The sequence below is a fragment of the Callorhinus ursinus genome, unplaced genomic scaffold (genome assembly GCF_003265705.2).
Source record: "Callorhinus ursinus isolate GAN/ISIS: 27379988/994484 unplaced genomic scaffold, GSC_fseal_2.0 scaffold31, whole genome shotgun sequence".
Classification (NCBI taxonomy): Eukaryota; Metazoa; Chordata; class Mammalia; order Carnivora; family Otariidae; genus Callorhinus; species Callorhinus ursinus.
This window is the reverse complement of record NW_027397093.1, coordinates 785,796-799,041: the sequence shown is the minus strand read 5'-3', so window position 1 is coordinate 799,041 and position 13,246 is coordinate 785,796. Positions and strand designations below refer to the sequence as shown.

Genomic DNA, 13,246 nt, shown 5'->3' with positions numbered 1-13,246 from the left:
GCCTGGGTGGCTCAGTCAGTTAAGCCTCCAGCTCTTGGTTTTGGCTCCAGTCATGATCTCATGGGTCCTAGGATAGAGCCCAGAGTCAGGCTCTGGGCTCAGCAGGGGGTCTGCTTGAAGGTTCTTTCCCTGGGCCCCTCCCCCCATGTGCACACTCATGTGCGTTGTCTCTCTCTCTCTCAATAAATCTTTTACACATATATATGGTTTTAAACTGCTATAGGAAAATTTGGTTCTAAAGCCACCATGCTTCCCATCTGTTTCTCTGGGTCAGGATCCAAAATGTAAACACATCTTGTGATCTACCTTCTCCTGAACTTCAATACTCAAAATTTATCTGTACTTCTTTCCGATCTCATAATCCAACAACTGAGCACCACCACCACCCAAATCCTTAAGTCTAAAGCACACAGGTGATCAGGACACTCATATACCTGGGGATTCATTCCCTCTACCACTTCCATGCCCTAGCTGAACCCTAACTACACGTGCCTGTTCTCCTGCAACCCCTTTAAGTATCTGAGAGTAGGATGCTTTGGGGTCACTGGTATGCTGGCTCTCCAGAGCCTGTTTATAAAACTATTATTACTCCACCCTCTTATAAAAAAGCCTATTCTTTTGAGGCTTGTGCCACTTAGCTAGTTACCCTCTAATCTTCCCCTTACCTGTCATCTAACAACCTCTTATTCTTCATATGAGGGTTTTACACAGGATTTATAACTTACCCTCATGCCAGTCTTGCTATCATGCTGAATTCCACCAAATCCCAATCTCCTGACCTCACGGTTCTTTAACCTTCTCCCATCCGTAGTCTTCTACATTCCAGCTCAGACACCAATTCTCAGTTTCATGCAGAAACTTGTCCTGTCCTAGAACGCTTCACCTCTTAAATATTAAAATCAGATAACCCACTTCTCAATCACAACCTACTAACTATTCAACCTGTTCCAGTAACCCCACTCTTGACTTCTATTAAGACTTTCAGTATACTGACCCTCTTCTCTCCTTTCTCCTATCCACCAGCCTTGTCCAGTTCTTAAATATTTTAAATTCTATAGTCCATTACTTCAGTCACTCTCTGGACAATACCCTAAATCCTTTCTTCTCTATCTGGTCATGCCACATCTTGTCAGACAAAAATGACAATCCAGGATAATCTAATTTTCCTATCCAATATTCTATATTCTGTGCAGGTTCTGGCTAACAGGACCTACTAAAGGTGGGGAGAGGGGCACTAACACAATGAGGTGAGTTAGAAACCATGAGTTTCTAATGATATAATCTTCACTAAGGCCTCATTAATGTCCAAAAATTCTCTCTACACAGCTCCTTCCATTTTCTGCAACACCAGTTTGAACCCTTTGTTCCTTCACTCTGGCCTTCGTATTTCCTTGCCCTTTTTTCCCGCTTTCAGAGATAACCTCTTCTATCATTTCATGGGGGAAAAATGCTTTCCTCCATAAACCACCTTATCTTCCACCTCTCTGTAAGCTCACATTCTCATCCGTCATTCCTCCTGTCCAGAAAATTTGGCATCCCTTCTCTCCCCTATGCTTTGAAGTTTATGCTACAAGGCTCTCCCATGCAATCAAACCTTCCGGAACCCCTCATCACCTCGTAACTTTTCAGAACCTCTCTTCTCCCCTTCAAACATCTTTAACAAGTTGTGTACACTCTTGCTACCCCTACCTTCACTATGTACGCACTACTCAGACTGTTCCAACCCAAGCTGCACACTCCAATGCCAGCTTTGCAGTCCTCATTCTTGTTGATTTTGCAATAGCATTCCAATTCAGCTGATCCTTCATGAACACCTTTCTGCTGGCTTCTATAAAATAGCAGTGACTCAATGTTCCTACTGATGCTCTAGCTACTCTTACTCAATTTCCTTATCTAGTTTTTCTTCTTCTTGTCTCCATCAAGTACTACAAGTTCTTCATAGCTCAGTACTTTTTCCTCTTACATTCTCAATGACTTCATCTAATCCTATAATTTCAAATAACATTTATTTATTCATTCATTCACTCACTCACTCACTCACTCATTTATTTTAAGTAGGTTCCATACCCAGCATGGAGCCCAACACAAGGCTTAAACTCACGACCCTGAAATCAAGACCTGAGCTGAGACCAAGAATCAGACCCTTAACTAAGCCATCCAGGCACCCCTCAAATAACATTTATATGCTGAATCTTCAATGTATTATCTCCAACAAAGACTTCTTACCTAAGTTCCATACCAACATATCATATCCCTCACAAATACCTCAAATCCAATGTGCCCAAACCTGAACTGATGAACTTACTCTCAAAATGTCCATTTATCTCAATGAATGACATTACCATTTGCTCACATTAAATACCTGAGAATTATTCTTAATGTGTCCATCTTCCTCACTTCCCATGCCACTAAGCTCTGCCACTTTTATCCTTGCTCAGTACAGCAGCCGGTCCCAAGTTAAATGTCAGCCTTGTCCCTACCCCTCACTCTGACCAGGTAAATAGCCTATTATACACTCTCATATGACCCTATATTTTCTTTTTGTTTTTAAAAAGTTTATTTATTGGGGCACCTGGGTGGCTTAGACGTTTGAGTGTCTGCCTTTGGCTCAGGTCATGATCTCCAGGTCGTGGAGTGGAGCCCCACACCAGGCTCCCTGCTCAGCAGGGAGTCTGCTTCTCCCTCTGCCTCTCCCTCCCCCTGCTCATGCTCTGTCTCAAATGAATAAATTTAAAAAATGGAAAGCTTATTTAATTAATCTCTACACCCAACATGGGTGGGCTTGAACTCAGCACCCCAAGATCAAGAGTCACATGGCTCTTCTGACTAAGCCAGCAAGGCACCTCAGACCCTTCTATTTTTCTAATTTTCAGCACACTTCTTATTCTCTATTCAATGTCTTGCCCACTAGAATGTGAATTAGATCTTGTTCATTGACATAAACAAGCACTCAGCATACAGAGGACACTAAAATAGCTGAATGGCTGGAAGGCAGGCATCCATGAGACCTTCCTATGAACAAATTTATCCTCTTCTACCATCAGGGCTCTGGAAAAGTTTCGGACTGCTTCCTGGAGTCAGAGATTGGACCAGAAAAATGTATGTATCATCTGGCTCTAAATTCTAAAAATATGGCATACGGAAAATCTCTGAAAAGCACCATTATATAAAAATGTGTTGTCACTGTTTTAGAAGCAGTTACTTATTATTACCAGCAGAAATCAATAGCTCCATTCCCAGAGGGCAGAAACTATGCTTATCAGTTCTATGTACTACTCTCCTACGGCTGGTATTCAACCTGGATCCAAGAAGAAACTTGTTAGTGGTCAACTGCACTTTTGTTATTGCTCAGACCTTGAAAATAATCCTCCTTTTACTAAGAAAATATTTTACAAGAAATTAAAGTTCTGGAGCACCTGGCTGGCTCAGTCGGAAGAGCATGCAACTCTTAATATCAAGTGTAGTGAGTTCAAGCCCCATGTTGGGTAAAGAGATTACTAGAAAAGTAAATAAATAGGGGCGCCTGGGTGGCTCAGTCTTTAAGTGTCTGCCTTCAGCTCAGGTCATGATCCCAGGGTCCTGGGATTCGAGCCCCACAATGGGCTCCCTGCTGGGCAGGAAGCCTGCTCCTCCCTCTCCCACTCCCCCTGCTTGTTCCTGCTCTTGCTGTCAAATAAGTAAATAAAATCTTTAAGAAAAATAAACAAACTAAAAAAAAGTTCTACTTTAGGACAAAATAAAATTACAATGTCTTTCAGAATTTGCATTTGCATTTCCATTTGTATATAACACAAATTAAAAATAGAAGATACTTATTACTTATAAAAATACATCAGTTTTATTCACTATTATAATTACTTAGGCCACAATTCTTATTAAAAAGAAAATTATTTAAATAGCAACAGGAGGGAATCCATAATATGTTCCCAATGGTCATTTCCAACATCAAGATAAAACTGTACAGTGACATTATTTTTTTAAAGATTTATTTGAGAGAGAGAGAGAGAGTGCACGAGCTGGGGGGGGGGGGGGGGAGAAAATCTCCAGCAGGCTCCCCGCTGAGCGAGGAGCCCAATGCCGGGCTTGTTCTGAGCCAAAATCTAGTCACTTAACTGACTGAGCCACCCAGGCGCCCCAGAGACATGTTATTTTAAATGTCTTTAAATATGATAAAATTATGTTCATTCATGAAAATAACATTTTGGTTGTTTTTCAGATCTTCTACTAATAATTCAAATTATTCACTGAACTGTGCTTTACCCTCTATAAAATGGAAATAAAGCCTGGCTTACATAGTTGTGATTAAGAACAGACTGATATATAAAGGGCTCAAAATAAAGTAGGAGCTAAATAAGTAACAGGTCTCTTATCTACTTCTCTTAAAAGAATTTTAGGTATGACTTAAATAAATTCTAAACAAATACATTCAATACCTAAATGAAAGCTAGAAACTCTTGATGATACTATACTTTCAGCATTCTTTAATAATCCTCATTAATCACCTATACTTTATCCAGTAAGCAGATGAAAATCTCATCTCACTTCACAAATTCCTGGCCTACTTTAAGCTTTCAGGAATAGAACAATGCATCCCTTTCTAAAAATCATCTTCAGTTCCAAATCAAAGTTCTTACATTCCTGACAATAACATCCCTCTAACATACAAACACTCAGTACAGCTTTAAGCAAATGGAAAAAATGTACTGGCTACAAAACCAGTCATGCAAATTAAGAGACTATGCAGTAGTTATCTCAATATTTGGCAGGATGTGTAGACTGAATCCCAGCTGGCTGGCAAGCAAAGTGTGCCAAGTGGAAATATAAGTCTTTACATACTTTATTCTAGAGTCCAGATTAAAAACCTGTAGCAGAAAGCACAAAGATGGAAAATGGAAGTAGCCTCATACAAAAAGCAAGAGAAGCCTTCTTTTGCCCCTAATGCACACAGCCCTGGATTCAACACTTTAAAGAATATTCCAAGACCTCTTATAAGGGCAAACCTTTAGGTCCTACTAAGGGCCATTTTAAGTGGCACACCTGTTTGAGAACTCACTTTAACAGCAATTACAACTTAAGTATTTGCAGATAAAATACAAGTCCTGAATCTGCATTAAAATAATCCAGGGAGGGGTGCCTGGGGTGCTCAGTTGGTTAAGCATCTGCCTTTGGCTCGGGTTATCTCAGGGTCCTGAGATTGGAGCCCCAGGTCCGGCTCCCTGCTCAGCGGGGAATCTGCTTCTAACTCTTCCACTCTCCCTCTGTTGCGTGTGTGCTCGCTCTCTCTCCCTAGTAAATAAAATCTTTAAAAAATGAAACATAGTAATAATCCAGGGAGGAGTACCCAGGTGGTTCAGCAGGTTAACTGTCTGACTCTTGATTTCAGCTTGAGTTATAATCTCAGGGTCATGAAATCAAGCCCCAAGTCCCATATCTGGGCCACATCTGGGCTCCGTGCTCAGCAGGGAGTCTGCTTCTTTCCCTCTCACCATGCACACACTCTCTCTTTCCCTCACTGCCCACCCTCCCAAATAAATATGTAAATCTTCAAAATAATCCAGGGAGTAGGGGGCACCTGGGTGGCTCCGTCGGTTAAGGGTCTGCCTTCGGCTCAGGTCATGATCCCAGGGTGCTGGAATCCAGCCCCGCAGGGAGCCTGCATCTCCCTCTCATTCCCGCTCACGCTCTCTCTGTCGCTATCTCTGTCTCTCTCAAATAAATAAATAAAATCTTTAAAAAAAAATAATAATCCAGGGAAGAGAGGATGGTAAATGGAGAAAGTGTAGAGCAAATGGGGGGGGGGGGTCAGAGGAAGAGGGAGAAGTAGACTCCCCACTGAGCAGGGAGCCTGACAGGAGGCTCAATCCCAGGACCCTGCAGTCAGGACCCTGCAGTCAGGACCCTGCAGTCATGACCTGAGCCGAAGATAACCGACTGAGCCACCCAAGCGCCCCTAAGTGTTTTGTTTTGTTTTGTTTTGTTTTTTAAGTGTTTTGTTTTTTAAATGAAAAGTTAGGGACATTTTAGCAACTCAACCCTTCTTTCTGGTTCTCATTCAGTTTGTAATCTTGCTTCTAGTTCTCTTTCCCATCAAACATCTATTTGGAAAATGGTAACAATAATACATTTTATCATGACCTCATTCTGCATTTCCTCTCCAAATAAGCCACAGTTTTTAAAAGTGCTACCTGGTAGAAAATAATAATATATGAAAGAATTTTAATAGTAGCTAAAAATTAACTACATATTCCCCTTCGGAGAAAGAGATGCACCTTAAACTTAATGCCAGGAGAAATGACACAGTAAATTTGAACTTGGATAAGCCCTTTTCACTGATGTGATATAATTCTACAGTGAAAATGGTCTGAATTCCACTGGAAGGATACTATGGAATTTAGCTAGTGCACTTTCAACAAACTTTACCATAAAATTTCTCAAAGACTCAAGTGTGTAAAAATGACCTGAGAGTTCTGAGACATTAACATGTAGTTTTATTTTTAAGAGTCGAAAATTTTATCATTCTCAAAGGATCTTTAGTTCAAAAAAGGTTAGCAACCACTTTCGATTTATAAAGACCCCCTTTATAAAAAATTTAAGTTTGGGTTTCTAAACTTCAACTAAAACCAGAAGGCTTGCTCAAGGAGAGTAAAGGCGATGACAATCTGACAGACATAATACGGGAAGTCTAGAAACAGGGAAATGCCCAAATGTTAGAGGATAGGGGTAAAGAAAAGGAAGGTTATAAGTATTCCCAAAACTATAATCAACTTAGAAACATACAGACCTATAAATGGTTTTTAAGAACTTAGAAGAAGACTACCATGAGAACTAAAAGTATTCCTTCAAAGATCTCGTCTCATCCTACAGGGGGCTGCCAGGGTTGCTGCAGCTCTGGGTGGTCAAGGGAAAAGAGAGAAAAAAAAATATTCATAGGGCTGCCCCATGCCCTTTCACTAAGGATACCTCGTGAAAAAGGAAGAGGGACAAGATGTTCTCAAACATCTATTTATCTGTATTTTAGTACATTTTTCTCCTCACAAAACTACTATAATGGAGTCTGGGTTCCCAGTCAGTCCACAGTTAGCAGCAGCAGTAGTACAATTTAGCTATATCAGACTGGGAAGCTAATATCTCATTTCTACAGAAAACTGCTTGCAGTTCCCACCTAACAACTTCATATGGCAGTGTGGACAGATACAGATGTTAACATCAGCAAAACTATATAAGCAACTGCTGTCTACATATATTTAATTTCTAAGTTTGTATTGTCCCTCTACCTAAACATTCATCCCATTACTCTCTGCCTGCCAGTGATGCCCTGTTCTCAAAAAGACAGCCCTTGGGGAAGCTGTGTGTGCCTTCCTTGACCAGTTTCGCCATTTCCTCAGTCTCATCTTCCTTCCTCCAGGCTATGTACCCCACACTGTGGATTAACTATCGGAGGTCAAGACACAGCAGTAAGAACACTGGATAAGTGATGTGGAACAGCACTCCCACAGCCTATCACAGTGCAGGGCACACAGTATGCGTTCAACATGTTAAAAATCGATAAATGAGTCTCATTCTAATTGTGCCACTAGCCACCCTTGGATAGTCACTTTACCTCTTTGAGCCTCATCTAAAGTAAAGAGATCTGAGTTAGTTTATTCTGGTTCAACAGTCCTATAATTATGTTTTTAGGAGCTGATCTGGAAAACAGTTTTTAAGCTATTTTTTTAATGAAAGTTTATCCTAACCTTAAGTTTTGAACAATGCTTCAGAAGAAAATGTAGGCAAAGCATAAGGACAGCCAAATCAGAATTAACCGGGAGAATCAAGGGAATGACAATAACAGCTGGCTCATCCTCTCATCCAAGGGTGAGAAAAAGAGTGAAAAATGTTCAGCATTTTTAGTAAAACTATGCAAGGCAAAATCTTTTATAATACTGTTTGAGGAACTTATATTAAGCCTCAAGGACAAATTCCTCTTAAGAATTCAGTACTAGGAAAGTTCTGTCTTTACTTCCTTTCAAAATATGAGATCTATATAACCTTTTTTATCACCAAACCTTGCCAGGAAGTCGAAATCTAAGGTCTGTTTTCAACTACAGTGCCATCCTTGTCCTACTGCTAATAAAGCAAGCATGCTATCTCTCCTGCTACCTCCAATCTCACTTCTTCGGTCTTTTAATTAATTGCACTTTTACCAGTTACTGTAAGTCTCAAGTCTTTTACAAAAGGACTGGGGTAAAACGGACAAAATATATTGTTTTTTGAATGAACTCTAGATGCCAGATTTACAAATTAACACTTTAAAAATACAACTGGTTTTGTGGATTAAAATCTATTAATACAAGCTGCTACCAGTGCCAGACTCCAAACAAATCTCAAATTGCAATGAAGTTCAATTCTTCAAGGTTTCCACAATACCTCCTTAATCTTTCTAAATTAGTTTTGAAGGAAAGCCTAACACTCCTAAACTTAATCCTCATTGTAAATGCTCATCTCATTTCCATTATCAGTAACAATACAAATCCTCCACAGTAACAGAAATGAGATACTGTCATCCTAAGACAACAAAAAGAGATGTTTCTTGCTGGAAATGGAGTCAGGGATGTTGGAAAAACTATTCCCAAAATGTACCATGAGTAACAGCCTGGAAGCATTAATATCCAAGTTGCTAAAGTAAAATTTCAACCCCCAATTGTTTTTTTTTTTTTTTTAAGATTTTATTTATTTATTTGACAGAGAGAGACACAGCGAGAGAGGGAACACAAGCAGAGGGAGTAGGAGAGGGAGAAGCAGGCTTCCCGCGGAGCAGGGAGCCCGATGCGGGGCTCAATCCCAGGACTCTGGGATCATGACCTGAGCCAAAGGCCGACACTTAACCAACTGAGCCACCCAGGTGCCCCCCCAATTGTTTTCTTTAAAGTTCTTAAGTCTTTTCTACAAAATTATCTATAGTCTCCATTAATCACAAACGCAGAAAGAAAACCCAAGAAGCATGGTATTTTAGAATTTAAAGCATTTAACTAAATGGCTTACACAAAGCTCTTCCGGCTCAGAATAAAGAAATTCAAAACCTTACCTGAAGTCATTAAGTTAGCACAGCTACTTTTGCTTGCATCATCTTCTAAGATTCGGTTTGTGCTCTTTTCTTTCCCAACCAAAGTTTCTTCCAAATGTAAGCATTTATCAGATACAACACTGTCTTCACCCACTGCATGACTAATTTTGCTATTAGCTTCAAGTACAGAAGTGACCTCTTCCAGCTGAGCAGCTTCACTAGATTCTGAGTAAGAGGAACCCTTAGCCTGGGCTAAATTCTTTGAAGAAACTGGTAGAGACTCATCATCACTATCAAATCCAAAAGGATCTCCAGTATTTTCTTCTTCCACTTTAGGTTTCTTCGGAATTTCTTGGATATCTGGTTTGAAATTGGGCCTCTTCTGCCCTAATTTAGCCATAAATGTGGTCTCTCCCCATTTTGTGCTAAGGGTGGTCCGTTTGTTGGAAAAGACTTCATCAAATTTTGAACTGCCATTTCCTCCTTTCCTACTGTATGTTTTCCCAAATCTGGATGTCATTTTGACACCTGTTTCATATTCTCTGTGGAAAAAAAAAATGTAAGAATATATATAATCACCAAATAATAAACGTTAACAATGAATATAAAAATAAGAAACAGGGAGTCTCCCCATAGGGCTTTTCAACATTCAAGATATAAACCTTTAAAAATGGTTAAATATGGGGAGGGTGTATAAAGAAAGGGGCTCATTTTTTATTCTATAGATTTCCAGATCTCAATTTCCTTATTTCAATGAGTACATATTCACAAACTACTTACAAAGTAAGCAAGCGTAATGATAAACCAACTTATCCGCAAAACCAATTTAAGAGCAGAACATCAATTTTTTTAAGTTTCAAATGAATCTATGCACTATTCTTATAAATATCACTGTTACCTTAAAAAAAAAAATCTGAATAGGGTTATTACTCCTAATATAAAGTCTTAAACATGAAATGTTAATTTTTTTCAGGATCTCAGACATATCAAATAACTGACTAAATCAGGTCTTTCAAACTTCAGAGCATTTATTCAAATGAAGGGGAAAAAGTCAGAAAAATGGTACTATTTTCTCATGTATTAAAATCTACAGCTTTTAAAACAATCTTAAAGATTCTGATTCTTGGTCTAACGTAGTTTGAACTGTGACTTGAAAAATATTCCCTAGTGTGTCATCTCCTTATTCTATCTTCCTTGTCCCTATAGTGCTGTGCTCATCCGCTGAGTTAGGTTCTCTGAAGCTGGTGAACTCCAGCATATTAGACTGGTCTGCTGATTATTAAACGAAGCAACAGAAATATGTAACTTTATTTTCCTCTTTGCTTTATAATAGATAAACATACTCACCTGATGTGTCTACGTAATAATAAATACCATGACAAAAAAAATTCAGGACAGTAAATCAAGAGTAAAACGTTTTTAAAGCGAGTTACAGTCCTTTTTAAACACTATCAATTCTTATCCATTTCCTACACTCCAACCTTCTAAAGTTTAAATATCGCTATAATAAATACACCTTAAAAAAAAGAACAATTGTCTAGGTTTTGAAAATCTTCATACCTTGAAATTTAAAATACAACAACTGGAAGGACATTTGACTTCTACTTTTGAATATATTTTTGTCTATTCTTTAAACGTATTTTTCCTTTACTAACTTAAATTCTTGCAACTTATATCACTATAAACTTTGTTTTACATATATTCATAGAGGATTTTCCTCTCTCATATTTATTTAGAAACCAATTCTAATTTGACAAAGTAACTACTGGTCATCATACAGATCTCCATTAAGAGAAAATAGTGTGAAGACCTTTTAACATGATACAAAACCTTTTCCTGAGAGAGATCTATTTCCCCGTCTACTGTCAATTTACACTAAAGAATCTCTGTCTTTCCTGTTACATACAGCCTAAACAAAACTAAGTATATTTGGTATCTGTAAGAACAACAGAATGAAGTCATTTCATTCCTCCAAGAATGTAAAGCACTGATCTACAGACCTACATTTACATATACACCAACAAGGCTGGAACGTTTTGTATACAATTCACGGTAGTAATCACCTAAAAATGTAGTAATCACCTAAAAACCAAAAATCTAGACTTGAGCTCCTTTGGACCCAGGAGGAAAATGGTCCTGGAACCACAAAGCATTCACTGTTGCAAGTTGAAAGTCTGCAAACACTTGATATAAAGGGGTTAAATATATTAAGCGATAAGAAAATCATGCTTATGTTTTTTAAGAGTCCGTATCTTTTATAAATATATACTAAAATACTAATGAAATAACGTCAGCAATTCTCTAGCTTTAAAGGGTGTGGAACGGAAAGTGTGTAGATGAGAAACACTTGGTTAAGAATAAATAACTGTTGAATCTTAACGATTAATACATGGGTGCTCATTACGTAATATCCCCTACCTCTGACTTCAAGTTTTCCATGTCTTTTTAGAAGTCACTGGACAATTGAGATGGCATTATCTAAGCCTAGGGTGTAAAGTACGTATAAATTCAAGTAAGTGTGCAGAGTTGACATTATATTTTAAATATATCTCAAGTACACACACTGTCTTGCTCAGACTTCAAACTCCAAAGACTTTCCTAACGAAAAAGGAAAGAATGATTCACAACTAAGTCTTTTTCGGTCGTTGGGCCCTTGCTTCTGCCCAAAGCCAGGTCGAATTTTCAGGAAAGTGCGCTGGGATAAAAAGTCCTCACAGTTAACCCTCAACCAAGTGCAACGTCTTTAGGATCCCCAAGGGCTTAAAGGCTTCCACTAAGGAGTGAAAGCCGGAAAGGGCGAAGCTAACCACCCAGAAATCCTCACCTGGGGGCGGTCGGTGCACCCGGAGGTAGCGGGAGAGACGGCCCCCTCCGGCTGGAAGCTCACGCAACTTTTCTCCTCCCCACCCCCCACCGTCAGGAACTGGATGTAGCTTCCGACGCCCCGGAAGCCTCTGCCACTGAATCCCCAGGGCAGTGTAAGGCCTCGGTGGCGGCCGGGGGCGGAGGAAAGACTGCGAAGGTCTCAGGGCTGAAACCAACGCACTTGACCGCGCTTGCGGAGGGAAGTAAATCAGCAGCCGCCCGGAAGGAACTCAGAAAAAGGAAAAATAAAAGAGGGAAAAGAGAGTTCTTCAGGTCATTCCCCTGCCCAACTTCCCCAGAGGCTGTGTGGGTGAGACAGCGAGACTTCCAGACCCCTGCCTCCCCCACCCTCCCTCCGGGCCTAGGCAGCCGCCCGAGACCTCACTTACCCTCGGCGCCTGGCGGGTGCTTTGGCCTCGGGCCGCCTCCGCCTATCCTGCTCCCAACGGCCCACGGACGGGCGCGGGAGTCCCGCGCGGGAGAGCAGGGCCGGCTTGTGCGGGAAGAGAGGCAAGGGGCTCCGCCACCGTCAGAACCCGCGACTCCGCTCTGGGTAAATAGGAAACCCGGTGGAGGAGGGGGGAGGAGCGGCGGCACCGCAACTTCCCTCCCCGCCTTGAGCGCCACCGGCCGGGCCCGGGCCTAGGCCTCCCTGGCCGCCGCCGCCGCCGGAGCCGGTACCGGAGCCCGCTACGTGCCCCCGCTAGGCCGCCGCCGCCTCCTGCGCCGCCGCTTCCGCCGGTGAATGGTCAGCGCTGGAGTTTGAACAGGGCCCTGAACCATCTCAACGCCATTTGCACTCCCGGCCCCCACCTCCTTCCTCCAACAGCCGCTCGCTCCGTCACTCCGCTTCCCACAGGCCCCGCGCGGCCGTCTGACCCCGCAGCCAATCGCGCGGCCGCTTACTCAAACCGCCGCGCAGGCGCCGCTCCCCGCATGCTCCGGCGCCCGCCATTGGCCCGGCCGCGGCGCCCGACGGGAGTTGTAGTCCGGGTCCGCGAGGTCGCTTTGCTCGGAACCGGGCGCGGGAGCGGGTAGCGGGAGTAGCGGTCGTGGCGGGCCTGACCCGCCTGGGCTCGGGAGCCAATTCCAGCTCCCGGCCCGGCCGGGAGACGCAGGTGCCGCGGGGGAGAGCCGGGGGGCGCAGTGCAGGCAGCTGTGTCAATCGTTTCCCCCCGAGGGACCCGCCGGTGTCTAGGGACGGTGGGCTGTGCAGCTGCGCCAGGCCTGCTGGGGCCGCGGCCCGAGAGCGGGGAGGCGGGGAGCTCGCGGCTCGGAACCGCCCTCCAACCTGGCCTGGCGGGTGCTGGCCCGGCGCAGGTAACGACTGCGGGAACC

At 42.2% G+C, this 13,246-nt stretch overlaps 1 protein-coding gene across 2 annotated transcripts in view; it reads right to left on the bottom strand.

The window, feature by feature from the left end:
* Positions 1-12,779, bottom strand: part of WAPL (WAPL cohesin release factor) — an 89,919-nt gene extending 77,140 nt beyond the window's left edge. For both annotated transcript variants that reach the window (XM_025880538.2, XM_025880539.2), the window contains exons 1-2: positions 12,298-12,779; positions 9,065-9,585 (exon numbers count right to left, since the gene is read on the bottom strand). In XM_025880538.2, the coding sequence (XP_025736323.1) occupies positions 9,065-9,563 (499 nt within the window). In that variant the 5' untranslated portion in view covers positions 9,564-9,585; positions 12,298-12,779. The remainder of the gene's footprint in view (positions 1-9,064; positions 9,586-12,297) is intronic.
* Positions 12,780-13,246: the final 467 nt, after the last annotated feature.